At 43.2% G+C, this 18,384-nt stretch overlaps 1 protein-coding gene across 19 annotated transcripts in view; it reads right to left on the reverse strand.

Moving 5' to 3' along the window:
• The window catches only part of LOC132402627 (uncharacterized), a 381,320-nt gene that overhangs the window by 205,069 nt on the left and 157,867 nt on the right, over positions 1-18,384 (reverse strand). For 17 of the 19 annotated variants that reach the window (XR_009514994.1, XR_009515018.1, XR_009515010.1 and 14 more), the window contains one exon: positions 14,508-14,604. Coding sequence is in view for 1 of the 19 variants with exons in the window: in XM_059985544.1 (XP_059841527.1) it covers positions 14,508-14,604 (97 nt within the window). In the remaining 18 variants the exon portion in view is untranslated. Of the gene's footprint in view, positions 6,368-14,507; positions 14,605-18,384 lie in introns of all 19 variants that reach the window. The other 2 variants (XR_009515000.1, XR_009515005.1) reach the window with 2 other exon arrangements.

The raw sequence follows: 18,384 nt of genomic DNA on the forward strand, positions 1-18,384 counted from the left end.
TCCAAGAGAAGGCATCTTTGATGTTAAAGCATCCCCTCAGCCTACAGGGGATGGGAAATGTCTCAGTCCTGACATAGAGAAGTCCTGTATTAAACTGTATCTGCCTCTCACTGGTCAGCAATTCTCCATGTACACTGGACAACTCAACTTTAACAGAAATATTTTGACTTGAGAGACATAGACTTGGAAGACAGTCATTGTCTTTGCCATAGAGTACAATGTCAAATACCAGGGGGCAGAGTATTTAGATGAGAGAAGGAAAACTTGAAAGAGATATGGGAGCAAGAATTTTACATTTTTGGGGTGTCAATACAACAGAGATATTTAAGAGGATTTTAGACATGAAAATCCAGGAAACAGAGGAAGAAGGCAGATGGCATTAGTTTAATTTGGGATCATGTTTGGTATAGAAATGATGGGCTGAGCGATCATGTTATGTGCTGTCCTATTCTCTCTCATTTTAAGGCCCTTCATTCAGGATCTATCCTATCAATGACAGGATAAGTTTCCCTTTCAAGGAACACAGAACACACTGTAGAACGCTACAGAACAGTGTAGGCCTTTTGGCACAAAATATTATACTAACTTTTAACCTTCTTTAAGATCAATCTAATCCTTACCTCCTACATATCTCTATATTTTATAACCCATGTGCCTATCTAGTAGTCTCTTAAATTCCTCTAATGTATATGCCTCTACTGCCATCCCTGCCACCCCCCCCCCCCATCACTCTGTGTAACAAAACTTACCTCTAACATCCTCCCCTATATGTTCTTCCAAACACCTTAAATTATGCACTCTTATATTGGCCATTAACATCCTGGGAAAAAAAGTCTCTGTCTATGCACTCGATCTATGCCTCTTTTTATCATGTACACTTCTATCAAGTCACCTCTCATCCTCCTTCATTCCAGAGGGAAAAAAACCTAGCTCCCTCAAGCTATCCACATAAAACATGCTCTCTAATCCAGGCAGTGTCCTGGTAAATCTCCTCTGCACCCTCTCTAAAGTTTTCACAGACTTGTGTATCTGAATTCCAAAACCAAATGAACCAACTTGGAGGTCCATCACTGCAGGTGGCATCTTTCACTTGCTGTTGCAGGAGCAGCAATCTGAATGCAAGAATGAAAGAAGCTACAGAAAGTTGCGGACTCAACCCATCGCATCCCTCCCCTCCGTCGGTCTTATCTACAGGAGGTGCTGCCTCAAGAAGACGAGATCCATCATCAGAGCTCCTCGCCCGCTGACCCATGCTATCCTCTCGCAGCTACCATTGGGCAGGAGCTACGGAAGCCTAAAGCCCCATATGAGACTTTCTGTAGAGGCTGGAAATCTTGAGCAACACATGCAACAAGCTGGAGAAACTCAGCATCTCAGGCAGCATCTATGGAGGGGAATAAACAGTTGATGTTTTTGGCCCTTCATCAACTTTTTAATCTGTGAGGTGCACCTGTGTCGATTGTGAGGGAGGTTTCTGATTAAATCTGCAAAACTCCCCTCACCCTGTCTTCATCACTAACTGTCCACGTTCAACTGACATAGGACCATAAGACCATCATTCATAGGAACAGAATTAGACCATTTGGCTGATCGAGTTTTCTCCACCATTCCACTATTGAGTCTTCTCAACCCCATTCTCTTGCCTTCTCCCCATAACCTTTGACAGACTTGCTAACCGCACGAACTTATCAACCTCCGCTTAAAATATACCAAATGACTTGGCCTCCACACCCATCTGTGGCAATGAATTACACAGATTTTCCATCCTCCGGCTAAAGACTCCCCCAATACAGGAAACTTAATAGGACTGGAAAGAAAGAGAGGTAAAGCCAATGGTTGGTAATGTTAGGTATTGACTGTGGTTTGGGAGGAACAACAATTTAAATGCATCAAAAGTAAGAGCAGGGACATCATGTTAGAATGTACGAAGGTTCTTGGCCCAATTTTCTTTGAGATACAGCATAGTAATAGACCTTTCTGGACCAATGCGCCCGCAGCACCAAATTACACCCATGTGACCAATTGGCCTACTAACTCGTAAAGTTTAGGAATGCAGGAGGAAAGTAGAGCACCCAGAGGAAACCAGCTTGGAAACGGAAAGAACTTGCAAACTCCTGACAAACAAAACCAGAAATGAACCCGGCTAACTGCACTTGTAATAGCGTTATGCTAACCACAACACTACCATTGACCGTTTAATCGTCTCCATAGACGCTCCCTGACCTGCTGAGTTCCTCCAGCATTTTGTATTTGTGTTGTTTTGGATTTCCAGTATGCGTTTGATTAGGCGGTTCCTGGAGTATTGTGGGTAGTTCAGGTCACCATACTATAGTAATGGAATGATTGTGTTAGAGAGAATGCACAGACCCATAGGAATATTTTTGAAAATATGTTACCATTAATTTCATTGTTGCTAGCTCTAAATCTTAGACCATATGCCATAAGACCACAATAGGAGCAGAATTAGGCCATTCAGCCCATCCAGTCTGCTCCACCATTCCATCTTGGCTGCTCTTGGATCCCACTCAACCCCCTACACCTGTCTTTTTGTCACATCCTTTGATGCCCAGACTGATCAGGAACTATCAACTTGAACCCTAAACATACCCATGGACTTGGCCTCCACCGCAGTCTGTGGCAGAGCAATCCACAGATTCTCTACTCTCGGGCTAAAAAATTCCTCTTTACCTCTGTCCAAGAGGCTGCCCCTCAAACTTGAGGCTGTTCCCTCTAGTTCTGGATAACCCCACCATAGGAAACATCCTCTCCAAATCCCCCCATCTAGTCTTTTCAATATTCAGTCAGTTTCAATGAGATCCCTCCGCATTCTTCTAAATTCCAGTGATTACAGGCCCAAAACTGCTAAACTCTCCTCATATGTTAACCTCTTCATTCATGGAATCATCCTCGTGAACATCCTCTGCACTCTCTCCAATAACAACACATCCTTTCTGAGATATGGGGTCCAGAACTTTTGACAATACTCTAAGAATGGCCTGACTAGTGTCTTATAAAGCATTATCTCCTTGCTTTTTAGGGCACTACTACAGGATTGAAGGATGTCTGCTTAGAAAAGAGATGCGGAGAAATTACTTTAGTCAGAGGGTGGTAAGTCTGTGGAATTTGATGCCACGAGCGTCTGTGGAGACCAAGTCACTGGGTGCATTTAAGGCAGAGGTAAATAAGTTCTTGATTAGCCAGGGCATCAAAGGGTATGGGGAGAAGGCAGGGGAGTGGGGATGACTGGAAGAATTGGATCAGCCCAGGACTGAATGGCGGAGAAGACTCGATAGGCCGAATAGCCTACTTCTGCTCCTATGTCGTATGATCTAATGGCCTTATATTCTATTCCACTTGAAATAAATGCCAACATTACACTTGCCTTCTTTACCACAGCCTCAACCTGAAAATTAACCTTCTGGAAGTCTTGCACAAGGACACCTAAATCCCTCTGTACCTCTGATGTTTGAACCTCCTCCCCATTTTGATAATAGTCCACACTATTGTTCCATTTACCAAAATGCATTATCGTACATTTCCCTACACTATATTCCATCTGCCACTTTTTTGCCCATTCTTTCAATTTGTCTACATCCTGCTGCAATCGCATTGCTTCCTCAGCACTACCTACCCCTCCACCTATCTTTGCATCATCCACAAACTTTGCCACAAAGCCATTAATATCACTATCTAAATCATTGCCAAACAAAGTGATAAGTAGCACTCTTAATACTAAATTCCTAAGGAGCACCACTGGTCACTGGCAGCCAACCAGAAAGGCCCATTTTATTCCCACTCGCTGTCCCTTGCCTGACAGCCATTCCTCTATCCATGTTAGAATCTTTCCTGTAACACCATAAGATTTTATCATGTTAAGCAGCCTCATGTGTGGCACCTTATCAAATGCCTTCTGAAAATCCAAGTAAATGACATCTTGAAATATCTTCCCCTATGTGAGGAGTACTACAGGGGGTTCAAGAATACACAAATTCGTTGATGGTTTATTGCTGTCACACGTACCAATACTGTTCATACAGATTGATTCATTACTTAGTTCAAATAATTAACTACAATGAAGTAGCAAAAGGAAATCTGAATGCAGAATGCAGTGCTGCAGTTACAGAGAAAGTGTCGTGCAGGTAGGCAGATAAAGCAAAGGCAATGCCAAGGTGGACTGGGAGATCCAGAGTTCATCTCTGTAGATAAGAGAGGTCTGTCTAATGGTCTCAAAGAGACAAGACTGTAGAGATGGGTCTAGACTTCTAAAAGCTGCAGGCTGATCACTCCCTATTTGCACATCAATAGCTCCTCCGTGGGGAGAGTCAGGAGCACCAAGTTTCTTGGAGTGCATATCACGGATGATCTCTCTAGGTCCCTGAAGATCACCTCTTTGGGCAAGAAGTGCCTTCACTTCCTGAGGAGACTGAAGCTAGCAAGGATCCCTGCCCCAATTCTAACTACATTCCACCGGAGCACCTTTGAGAGTGTCCTGACCAACTGTATCACCATGTGGTATGGAAAAAGCAGTTGACCACAAGATCCTGCAATGAATTGTGATGACTGCTGAAAGAATCATCTGCGATTCTCCACCCACTATCCCCCCCCCCCCCCACACACACACACACACGCCAGCAGGACATATACTAGAAGAGCTGCACTCACAGAGCCCTCAGTAGTGTCAAAGACCCCTCACATCCGTCCCGCAGTCTCCTTGCCTTCTACTGTCAGGCAGAAGGTACCAGAGTATAAGCATGAGAACCGGGTATAGATTCATCCCCCAGGCTGTGAGACTTCTGAGCACCCCGTTAACACCCAGTACACCCAGTAGCATTACCCTGTTGTATATTTACAGCTCTAGGTGCAGATCCATGGTCTCTTGAGACCGACAGATGCCACCACCAATATTTAACTATGTGTCTTACATACACTTAATATCAATCTTACATCTACAGAATATTTTATTGTCTGTTAATATTATTTTATGTACTGTATGCGATATATATACTGTATTTTGCACCTTAGTCCTAGAGGAACATTGTTTTGTTTAGCTGTATATATGTGTACAATTGAATGACAATGAACTTGAATTTATAAAAACAAGATAGAATTCGCCCCTGAACCTAGCGGCGTGTGCTCTCAGAGTTTTTGTGCCTTTTGATGAGAAGAGAGAAAGTCCAGAGTGGTTATTAGATTTCTGAGCGGTTCAGGTTTAATATCACCGATATATGTCGTGAAATTTGTTGCTATGCAGCAACAGTACATTGCAATACATAATAAAGAAACTATAATTATTAATAAAAAACATATATAAAAAATTAAATTAACTTTGTTGGGCAAAAAGAGGAGAAAAAGTAGTGAAGTAGTGATCATGGGTTCAATGTTCATTCAGAAATCAGATGGCAGAGGGGAAGAAGAAGTTCCTGAAACACTGAGTGTTTGCTTTCAGGCTTCTGTACCTCCTCCCTGATGGTAGCAACAAGAAGTGGTCATGTCCAGGCTGGTGGAGCACCTTAATGATGGATGCTGCCTTTTTGAGGCATCCCAATTTGAAGACGTCCTGGATGATGGGAAGGCTGGTGCCCATAATGGAGCTGACTGACAGCAGGAGTAAAAAGCTCAAAGTTCAAAGTAAAATTTATTATCAGAATACATGGATGCCACAATAATCAACCCTGAGATTCATTTTCTAATGGGCATTCACAGTAGAATAAAGAAGTACAATAAAATACAGACTACCCAATACTGAAACAACCAATGTGCTAAGGAAGGCAGACTATGTAAATACAATGATATTAATGATAAATAAAAGAGTACATAAATAAATCTGAGAACATGAGTTGTGGAGTCCACAGGTTGTGCATTCAGTTCATTGTTGAGGTGAGTGAAGTTTTCCACGCTGGTTCAGGAGCCTGGTGGTTGGTGTAGTAATTGTTTGAAGCTGGTGAAGTGGGACCTAAGGCTTCTGTATTTCTTTCCCGATGGCAGAAGCGAGAAGAGAGCATAGTCTGGATGGTGGGCATCCAGTCCCTTCAAGCCTGCCCATGATTTATTCTAGTGATGCAGACATCTACTCCCTTTCCGTGCCAGCTCTTCTCAACACATGTTGGCTTCCAGCTGGTTGAACTAAAGTGACACGTGTGCACATTTGCTTGGAGGAGAGGGAAGCCTGCATGTAGTGATCCTGCTGGGACTGCAGGGTGCATCTCCCAGCAACCCCAGCCAGCACTTGCTAATGAGTGTAATAGTCTGCTCCTTGAGGAACAGGCTCAGTGAAAACCTTTAATCAGAGACGAAATCACTTCAGGAGAGTTTGAACTGAATGACGCAAGTCTTAAGGTGTTTTCATTATTTTGAAATCTTTTCTCTGCTGAAACAAAAACAGGTTAATCTGTGTTAAATGGGTCATTACCTTTACTGAATCAGCACAGGAGGGACCTCATGCTGAGGTGTACACACAGGGATTAATGGGGCATGCACCCTGGACATAGCCCGTGAATGACTGACAAGAATGTAGTTGTCGTCATGTAGCCACGAGGAATTGCATCAGCCTCACACACCACTGTCTGAAGTCATAGAGTTATACAGACCTGAAACAGGTCCTTCAGCCCAACATAAGTGGAGGAACCAAGGGATCTTATGGCCACTGTCCTTAGATCCCTCAAAGTTACTGTATAAGTCAATGGGGTTGTTAAGATGGCATATGGAATGTTAGTCTTCATTAGTTCAGGGATTGTGTTCAAGAGATATGAGGTAATATTGCAGTTCTATAAATATTTGGTCAGACCATGTTTGGAATATTATGTTCAGTTTTGGTCACGTCACTATAGAAAGAATGTGGAAGCTTTAGAGAAAGTGCAGAGGAGATTTACCAGGATGTTGCCTAGATTAGAGGGTACGCCTTATGAGAAAGTCAGGTCAAGCCTGTGGTCCTCTATCAGGACACAGCATCATAGAGCCCACATGGACCATGTCAACTACAGATTGAAGCCCTACTGAGGGTGACTCTCAGTCCTGATTGACCTGAGACATCAACAGCTCTTCTCTTCCCTCCCTCCCCCCCCCCCCCTTACAAAGGCCACTCAACTTGCTGAGTTCCTCCAGCCAACCGTTAGTTGCTCCATATTCCACTCGGTGCAGCCTTAGGAACATCCACCAGGCTCAAGGGCAGCTTCAATCCCACTGTTATATAACTATTAAATAGTTCTCCATTACATCTTATTGTGATCTTACACCTCATTGTCTAGTGCACCACACCTTCTCTGTAACAATTACAATTAATTCTTCATTGTCATTGGCTTACCTTGTTCTGCCTCTGTGCACTATGTAACTATCTGATCTGCATGAATAGTGTGCAAAACAGGTTTTCAAAGTATCTCAATATGTAACAACAATAAATCAATTCTAATTCCAATACTAGGTACAAGGGGAGCCTCTACCCCACTGTTATCGAATGGTTCCATAATGCAATAAGATGGACTCTTGACCTCACAATCCACCTCATTGTGGCCTTGCACTTTATCATCTACCTGTACTGCACCTTCTCTGTAGCAGTCACACTTCATTCTGCGTTTTGTTATTGTTCTACCTCAAGGCACTGATGACCAAAGGATCAAATGTAGTGGCATTTAAGAAACACTTAGATAGGCATATAGATGATAGAAAAATGGAGAGTTATGTAGGAGGGAAGGGTTAGATTGATCTTAGAGTAGGTTAAAAGGTCAGAACAACACTCAGGGCTAAAGGGCCTGCATGATGCAGTAACGTTCGATGCTTATGCAAGACAAGCTTTTAACTGTACCTTAGTACATGTGACAATAATAAACTGAGTCTAATTCCAAATCTTGTGTCTCTATTATCATTGACCTCAGTTGCTATGGAATCTTGCTCTCTAATTGGAATAAATGTCTGCTGAGTATTAAGGCCCTGGGTGTGTTGCACAACAGAGGGACCTAGTTCACTGAAATTGGCACCAGATGTTGACAGGGTGGTGAAGAAGGCACTTAGCTTGCCTTTCCAAAGGCAGTGGCGAGAAGGGAACCTGGGCTGGATAGTGAGGGTCTTTGAAGATGTATACTACTTTCTTGTAGCAGTGCTCCTTGTAGATGTGCTCAGTGGTGGGGAGGGTTTTTCCTGTAATGGACTGGCTTTATCCACTACCTATCATAGGCTTTTTCATTCTTGGGCATTGGTGTTTTCCATCCGAGGCTGTGGTGCAACCAGTCAGGATACTTTCCACCGTGCATCCCATCTATAGAATTTTCTCAAAGTTTTAAATGACAGGCCAAACCTGTGCAGATGCCTCAGGAAGTAGTCCTGCATATTTGGGTGCATTAGCAATATTTAAAGCCATCTAGATTAGCACATAGATGGGAGAGGTTTAGAAGGCTATGGTCCAACACAGCAGATAGGTAGGTGGGCAATATAATGTCATGTAGATAAGCTTGGGACGAAAAACCTGTGACCTTGCTAAATGACTGTCATTCTATGACCACCTATTTAAATATCTCCCACTGTTCACCTCCTGACCTGTCTTTTGGATCATTTTCCCAGTCTACCTTAGACATTCCACATTTCTACAATTATAATTGCTCTTTTCTCCAGTCCCTTTCCTCCTACCCACCCAGCCATGCACACTAACAGATAGGCCTCTGACCCCAGGCAGGACAAACTGCCGCTGAAGTTCAAGGCCCCGGACTTTCAGATTTGCAGGCTCTGGGTCCAGAATCACAGTCACAGAATCTATGTTAGCCCCATTTGCACACAATTGTCCCAAAGTCCTCTAAGCCATTCTATGGACCTATCCAACTATGTTCTTTAAATGGTTTCATTTTTACTCCTTGCAACTACCACCAGCATATCACTTGTGGAAACAGGGGAGCCAACACACTTCACCACTGTTATACCACGATCAGGATTGCTTAGTGTGACATCCCACAACCACACTTTGGAAAGTCCGATCACCTGGCTGTACTTCTACCATCATAGGCAGAGACTAAAGATTGCAGCATCAGTGGTGAACACCAACACAGTACGATCAAGGGAGGTGGAGGAGTGATTTCAGGACTGCTTTGTGTCAGTAGACTGGACAATACTCAGAGATTCATCTTCAAATCTGAATGAACACACCAAAGCTCTTGCTGACTTCATGAAAACCCGTGTGGATGAATGTGTAGCTTTGAGAACATACCAGACATATCCAAACCAAAAACCATGGATGAACCAGGAGATTCATAGTCTGCTGAGGATAAGATCTGCGGCATTCAAGACCAGTTACCCAGAAGTCCAGACATGGCCGATGGAAGGCTATTTCAAGAGCAAGAAAACAAATCTGATTGAAGTTAGAGACGGAACCTCTACAATACGAAACTTAACATCATCAGTGGCTGTGATGCTTCACTTCCAGATGAGATAATTGCTTTTTATGTATGCTTTAAAAAAATAAAAAACTACAGCTGTGAAAATCCCTGTAGCACCTGGTGACCCTCAGTCTTGGAGGCCGATGACAGAACATCATTCAGAGGGTGAACCCTCTCAAGGCATCAGGCCCCGATGGTGTACCTGTTATGGCTCTGAAAACAAACAACTGGCGGGAGAGTTTGAAGATAGCTTCAGTCTCTCACTACTGCATTTGGAGGTTCCCACCGAGGTTTCAAAAGTTTGACAAACATGTCAGTGCCCAAGAAGAGCAAGGTAAGCTGCCTCAGTGGCTATTGCCCAGTGGCACTGACGTTTACTATGATGAAGTGTTTTGAGACATTGGTCTTGGCTAGAATCAACTCTTGCCTAAGCAAGGACTTGGACCCTCTGCAGGTTGCATTTCACCACAATCGCACCTGCTCTCCAGCTGGCCTTGGATCTTGTAATACCTACATCAGGCTGCTGTTTAATAAATACAGCTCTGCATAATACAATACTGCCCTCAATTCTAATCAACAGGTTCCAAAACCTGGGCCTCTGCAACTGGATCCTTGACTTCCTCACTGGGAGACCACAGTCTCCTCTTCGCTGACAATCAACTCTGGTGTACCTCAAGGATGTGTGCTTAGCCCTCTGGTCTAGTCTCTACACAAATAGGCACAGCTCAAACAGCATCTATAAATTTGTTACTCAAATGACACAACTATTGTTAGCAGGGTTTCAGACGATGACGAGGAGGCCTACAAGATTAAGATGGTTAGGTGTTGTTGCAACACACATTGCTTTCAATGCCAGTAAGACATATGAATTGATTGTGGGCTTCAGAAAGAGTAAAATAGGGGAACACACACCATTCCACATAGAGGGATCTGAACTGGAAAGGGCGAGCAGTTCCTGAGTGTCAACATCTCTGAAGATCTATCCTGAGCACAAAATATCGATGCAGTTACAAAGAAGGCATGACAGTGATTATATTTCATTAGGAGTTTGGAAAGACCTGATATGGCACCAAAGGCACTCGCAAATTTCTACAGATGTACCATGAAAAGTAATCTAACTGGCTGCATCAGTGCCTGGTACGGAGGGGCCAGTGCACAGATCAGAAAACGCTGCGGAAAGTTGTAAACTCAATCAGCTTCATCATGGGAACTAGCTTCACTGGCATCCAGGGTGACCTTCAAAACATGATGCCTCAGAAAAGCGGCATCCATCATTAAAGACTCCCATCATCCAGAACGTGCGCTCTTCTCATTGCTACCATCAAGGAGGAGATGCAGGAGCCTGAAGACACACACTCAATGCTTCAGGAATAGATTCTTTCCTCCCCCATCACCCCCATCGTCAGATTTCTGAATGAGCAATAAATCCATGAACACTGCCTCACTGTTTTCCCTCTCTTTTTGCACTACTTAGTTAATAATTTTTTACATATACTTGTTATTGCTGATTATTGTTTCTTTATAATTATGCATTGCAATGCACTGCTGCCGCAAAACAACAAATTTATCCCAGTAATGGTAAACCTGATCCTGACTCACTTTCCTGGGCAACTCATTCCATTACGCACCACCCTCTAGGTGAAGGAGTTACCTCTCAGCTTCTTTTTGTGCCCTCTAGTTTTGCTTCCCTTTCCCTGGAAAAAGACTGCATGCATTATCTTATCTGCACTCGGTGGCCGCTTTATTTGGTAAACCTGCTCGTTAATGTAAATATCTCACTAGCCAAACATGTGGCAGCAACTCAATGCATAAAAGCATGCGGACATGGTCAAAAGTTGTTGTTCAGACCAAACGTCAGAATGGGCAAGAGATGTGATCTAGTGATCACCTGGATTGGAGAGCATGCTTTATGAGAACGGGTTGAGTGAACTTGGCCTTTTCTCCTTGGAGTGATGGAGGATGGGAGGTGACCTGATAAAGGTGTATAAGATGATGATAGGCATTGATTGTGTGGATAGTCAGAGGCTTTTTTCCCCAGGCCTGCAATGGCTAACACGAGGGAGCATAGCTTTAAGGTGGTTGGAAGTAGGTACAAGGGGGATGTCAGAGTTAAGTTTTTCACACAGAGAGTGGTGTATGAGTGGAATGCATTGGCGGTGAAGGTGGTAGAGACGGATACAATAGGGTCTTTTAAGAGAATCTTAGTTAGGCACATGGAGCTTAGAAAAATGGAAGGAAATTCTAGGCAATTTCTAGAGTATCCTCAGCACAGCATCGTGGGCTGAAGGACCTGTAATGTGCTGTAGATTTCTGTGTTTCTATGTGAATTTGACCATGGAATAATTGATAAAGTAGCCACTGAGTGCATGCCTCTCGTGGTTTTCTATAAGGTTACCTCTCTGTGTCCAAGACTCCAGTGAGAGAAGTTCTGACCTGCTTAACCTACCCAACCTTTTCAGGTATAACCTGTCCAGCTTTTGCAGGTCTCACCTTCCCCTGAAAGGGCCACAATGATCTTGTAATTGAAAGCCCTCCCTCCCATACCACCTCTACAGCTGTATATCATCCAATTCTTATAATCACTGGAACAAGGCACGAGAGTAATGCAGGGATTACAACCTTAGAGGTTCTGCTTTTTCATATGTTTCTATGCTCCCTAAATGCAAGTTACAGGACCTCATTGCTTATTGTAATTACTTAATAATCAGTGTGGGAGTCACGCATGGCTTGTCGAAGGCAGTAAGGTACTGTGATTATTTCTAATATCCACCCCATGTTGCTCTGTAGGCTAATTCCACTCTCTTGGTACACATTAAACTGTTCCATACCACTGCTGGGTCTTAGTGTTTGATTGGGTTAAATAGATAGACTTTCAAAAGCTTTCCCTCCCGTGAGATCCTTTCCTATTTTCTATGGAGATCCTTGTGGTTCCATGAGAGATGTCCTAATTAGTTTCTGTGCCAGTTCACAGTTGGAGGTGGATCCACACAAACATGACTGGAATTGACTCGGCTCTTTAGAGAGCAGGAAGGAAACCACATCGAATATGCGGAACGGAAAAGGGCCACTGATTTGTGATCATCTCCGCACAAGTGCCTTGGCATAGCAACTGCTCTGCCTCTGACCACAAGTTTATTATTATCACCTCTTCCTTTTTGTATTTGCCCAGTTTGTTATCTTCTGCCCTCTGGGTGAACGCCCAAGCTGTTGCGGTCTTTCATTGGACTTGTTATCCTTATTATTCTATAGATTTTTTGAGTATGCCCACAAGAAAACAAATGCCAGGGTTGTATATGGTTACATATACGTACTTTGAACTTTGAAGGAATTGTGGAGTTGTGACCACAGCTCAGCACATCACAGGAAGCAGCCTCCCCTCCATGAACTCTATCTATACTTCTCACGCCGTAATAAAGCAGCAGGCAAAACCAAAAATGCACCCACCAGACAGTCTCTCTTCCACACACCTACCCTCCCAGAATATACAAAAGCCTGAAAGCATGTACCACCACCAGGCTCAAAGGAAGCTTCTACCCCACTCTTATACAATTATTGAATAGTTCCTTAGTACAATTAGGTAGACCCTTGACCTCAATATCAACCTTGTTATGACTATGGACCTTACTGTCTGTCTGCACTCCACATTCTCTGTAATGGTTATACTCTATTCTGTATTCTGTTATTGTTTTAGAACATAGAACATAGAGCAGTACAAGTTCTTCAGTCCATGATGCTGCACTGATGTTTTCACCTACTCTGAGATCAATCCAACTCTTTTCTCCTACAGAGCCCTCCACTCTTCTATCATCCATGTGCCTATCTAAGAGTCTCTGGAATGTCCCTGATATATCTGCCTCTAACACCATGCCTGGCAGCATGTTCCACCCACCTGGCATACTCTGTTTTACCTTGTGCTGCCTGAGTTCACTGCTCGAATGAGTTGATCCGTAAGGATGGTGTGCAAGACAAGCTTTTCACTGGACCCCAGCACCTTTTTATTTATTTAGCAATACAACTCTGAGTAGACCCTTCCTGCCATTCGAGGTACTCCACTCCAGCAACCCTTGTCAACCCCGATGAAATCCAATTTAATCAGGGGACAATTCTTAACGACCAGTTCTCCTACCCGGTGCGTCTTTGGACTGTGGGTGGAAACTGAAGCACCTGGAGAAAACCCATACATTTCATGGAGAAGACGTATAAAGGTCCTTTACAGACAGCACAGGAATTCTGAGCATCCAGACTCCAGGACATCAAGCTCTAATGGCATTACAATGACTGCTACACTATAATGTGACAATAAAGGACCAATTTATCAGTTTACCATTTTAATTCCTGCTGGCTCATCCCAGCTTCCATCTTATTTTATGCTCTTCTTTCTTCTCATGTCAGATCAGACAGATCACAGGAGGTAACGTCCAGATATAAGCATTGTTTAGGAGCCAGGTATCTGTTCTCTATCTGCTTCATATTCTGTGTTGCTCATTTATTATGTTAATTATGGTGACCAGTCACATGAGGAGGGACATAGTAAAAACGAAGGGAATAAGTTATTTTAAAAAAGCAAACACGAGGAAATCTGCAGATGCTGGAAATTCAAACAACACACACAAAATGCTGGCGGAACACAGCAGGACAGGCAGCATCTATAGGGAGAAACAATGTATTTATGTATGCTTGCCTGTTTTGGCCAGTTCATAGCTTGGGACCAGCAGCGGTCATAAGTCTTGCTGACCATTAAGATAACACATAATAATAACTAATTGTATGTTTGCTAATTACTAATAAAGGCTCAAATAAAGGGTTTGAAGTTTGGAGAAATCAGAGCTGTGGGCACATCACTGAAGTATAACAGTCTGTATGGTCGCAGACAAGAGACAATTGTTTCCTTTTGATTTTGGATTAGCTTTGCCGCCACACATAGCAACATGCAAATTAGGAGCAGAAATCTCTTGTCATTCAATAATATCATGGTTAATCCAAGTGTGACAACACTTCCACATTCCTGTCTTTTTTAATTAATTTTTTTATGAGTTTCTACAATACAACTACAAAAAAATCAACAAAATGGAGATTTATACAGTGCAAAACAAACGTGTATAATATATAAATCATAACAATAAGGAAAAAGCACCCAAAATAAAATCATACCAAGTCCGTGTCCTCCCCGCCGTCCCACTACAAAACTCCAGGCCAACCATTTCAACGCGTAACAGAAAAATTAACCGAAGCGTTCGACTCCACAAAGCTGTAAATATACATATAAAAAAGAAAATATAATGACTACTACTAAAACTATAATGTAATTGACATAAAAAACCATAAAACTTACAGAAGAAAAAAAGCTGAAAGTAAGGGATTATAGTACAAAAAAATAAACTTAATCTAAAGAGGAGTTAAGGAAGTATTCAAGAAAGGGTTCTCACACCTTATGAAACTTTATGTCCAAATTGAAAAATGAATAATGAATCTTTTCAAGGTCTAAACAGGACATAATACCACTAAGCCATTGAGCATGAGTGAGTGGGGCAACATCTCTCCGCCTGAGAAGAACTAACTGTCTAGCCAAAAGAGAGACAAAAGACAATGTTCGACATTTAGTTGGACTCAAATGCATGTCTACTTCACCCAAGGTGACAAAAAGAGCAATCAGAGGGTTAGATTCTAAGTGGCAATTAAGAATATGGGATTTTTTTATTAAACAAAATATACTTTATTCAAAAATAAAATTATATACAATAAACCATTCAATGACCTTCAATCCTTTACAACTGTTTCCATTACAGTCTTTACATTTTCACACTTTTCGCCACCCCCGTGGCACTCTGTTATTCCATATTTACATACACTTGTTTAGGGGTATACACCCCACCCCTCAACTCCCACGGGAGAAGAACCCTAGACTGTGCTCCTTCCCCAATTAAGAATATGGGATAAAGTTAAAAAAACTTCTCTCCAGAATTTCTCTAGACTAGGACAAGCCCAGTACATATGAATAAGAGAAGCCTTGCCCCCTTTACACTTGTCATAAATGCAAGTAATGTCATTAACCACAATATAATGTGAATTAATCACATTCCTGTCTACCTTTGACCTCTTTACTTCTCAGTTCTAACAAACGTTTTCAGATGTACAGTTGAAAGCATCCTGAATGGTTGCAGCATGATCATACAAATGCACAGGAATGTATGAAGCTCCAGGGAATGTGGACTCAGCCCAACTCATCACAGGCACTTCCCTCCCCAAAATGAGCCACTGCCTCAAGAAGGCAATATCTATCATCTAAGATCTCCTCCATCGGACCTACACCGTCTTCTTGAGGAACCCGCAGTTCGGGCAGCGTCGATGGAGAGAAATAAACAGATGATGATTTGGGCCAAGACCCTTCATCAGCGCTGGAAAGGAAGGGGGAAGAAGCCAGAATAAGAAGGTGAGGGGAGGAGAAGGAGGAGGAGTACAAGCTGGCAGGTGATGTGTGACCAGGTGAGGGGGAAAGTGGGTGGGTGGAGGAGGTGCGAAGAAGTGAGAAACTGGGAGGGGATGGGTGGAAGAGGTAAAGGACTGAAGGAGGAAACTGATTGGAGAAGAGAGTGGACCATGAAAAAAAGGGAAGGAGGACGGGAACCAAGGGGAGGTGATGGGAAGGTGAGGAGAAGAGTGGAGCCAGACTTGGGAATGGAGAAAGGGGGGGGGAGAAATCACCAGAAGGTGGAGAAATCGATGTTCACGCCACCAAGTTGGAGGCTACTCAAACAGAATGCGAAATGTTGCTCCCCCAACCTGAGAGTGGCCTCACTGTGGTAGTAGAGGAGGCCATGAACCAACATGTTGGAATGGAGGTGGGAAGTAGAATTAAAATGGTTGATCAACAGGATATCCTGCTTGTTGTGGCATGAGGAGCGAAGACAATCGATAAAGTGGTCCCCCAATCTACAATAAGTAAGGTCTCACCAATGTAGAGGAGATACAGCAGATGCAACAGACTCATGGTGTGGTGAAATGTTGCCTCACTTGTAAGGATTGTTTGAAGCCCTGAATGGTAGTGAGGGAGCAGGCAACACTTTAGTTTGCTTTTTGTTTTCTTCCTTCTCACTGTGTAGGATGCTCCTTTTTTCGACTAGCCTGCTTAGTCCATCCCCCCCCCCACCCCAATCAGGGTCATGTGAAGCCATGGAAGCAGATGATGGAAGGTCCTATGAGTAGTTGGTGCAGATCACAATTCCTGGTTATGTGACCACTGACACCAGGCAGGCAATCTCTGAAGAGTGTTGATGATGGCTGGGGTCACCTAGTTTGCAGACTCAACCCAGAGGAAGGCAATGGCAAATCACTTCTGGTAGAAAATTTCCCCATGAACAATCATGGTCCTGGAAAGACCGTGATTGCCTATGTCATATGACATGGCACATAACCGATGAATGAAAATGGATGTACTTCAGTCTGGTGTGATCTGTGTGGATGGCACGCAACACAAAACGCTTTCACTGCATCTCGGTACATGTGACAATAATAAACCTATACTGCCCAAGTTCTGCTCCAAGTCCATCTTCTGTCTGCGTGCAACTGCAAAACATTGCAGAGAGTTGTGGGTGCAGGTCAGCACATCACAGGAACTAACTCCAAGCCCGCGGATTCAGTCCATACATCTCGCTGCCAACCTGAAAGCAGCTCGTATAATCAAAGGTGCAACCCACTGCCGACATTCTCTCTTCCCCCCCTCTCTCATCGGGCAGCCTGAAAGTACCTACCACTCGCCTCGAGGTCAGCTTCTGTCCTGATGTTATCTTGGAACCCTTGTACAATAAGATGGACTCTTGACCTCACAATCTGCCTCATTGTAGTCGTTCATTACGTGCATTTCGTTATGATTTTGCAATTTAATGTTCACCTGCACCACACTTTCTCTATGGCTTCCATATGCTATTCTACATCCTGTTAATGTTGTACAGTACCTTAATGCCTGGTGTAATGATTTGATCTGTATGAACAGAATGCAAGACAATTTTTCACTGCATTTATTTACTTTTGTTAGGAGATACAGCACGGTGACAGTCCCTTCCAACCCAATGTGTCTGTGACGCCCAATGACACCTATTTGACTATTTAACCTACCAACCCATATGTCTTTAAAACATGGGAGGAAACTAGAGCACTAGAGGATCGCACATGGTCATGGGAAGAATGTACAAACTCCTTAAAGACAGCAGCAGGAATTGTACCCGGGTCACTGGTGTTGTATTGGTGTTACACTAACTGGTACACCTGAGGCCCCTCCGTTGGTCAAGATCGACCATGAATGTTGCATCCTAGTTACTTACGTGACATGCAAACCAGGGCAGTACAATATGGAGAGCAAGCTATTGTCCATGCAGCAGGCTCCCCATCTCCACACAGGAATCCAAAGGAACGGCAGAGAGTGATAGAGTTTGGCAACAGTGGCATCACAGGATTTGCCAGTCAGCATTAATCTCAATGTAGGACTGCCTTAAGGTCTCCAGCTCCATATTTTTCCTCAGAAGTTATTCCTGAAGCCTTCCCCATGAATGGGTATAACCACAAGGCAGCAGATGTTTAGCTGCTTTCAGCAAGCTATGAACTTGGATCCCAAGATTGCTTTGCTCTGTAACACCATTTAGGACCTTGTCATCGATACAGTTGATGTTTTGGTACGAGAAGGGTTCCTCCAACGTTTTGAGTGTGTTCCCTTCTTTACTTCTTTTCTGGCTTCTTTATACTCCTCCTACTTTGTTTGATCCTAACTTCTGAAGATTTACATATTTTTCCTTTTTCGTCTTGACTAAATCCATCACCTCTCTGGACATCCAAGGTTCTCTAATCTTTCCATCCCTATTCTTCCTGCTACCAGGAACATACCTCTCCTGTACTCTGTTCAATTGATCTTTAAACACCCTCTACATGTCTGATGTGGGCTTGCCAGAAAAAGAAGTGTTCCCAATTAACATTACTTAGTTCCTGCCTAATGCCCTCATAATTTGCCCAACTCCAATTTAAAACTCTCTCATAAGGA

Source organism: Hypanus sabinus, chromosome 12, assembly GCF_030144855.1.
Source record: "Hypanus sabinus isolate sHypSab1 chromosome 12, sHypSab1.hap1, whole genome shotgun sequence".
NCBI lineage: Eukaryota > Metazoa > Chordata > Chondrichthyes > Myliobatiformes > Dasyatidae > Hypanus > Hypanus sabinus.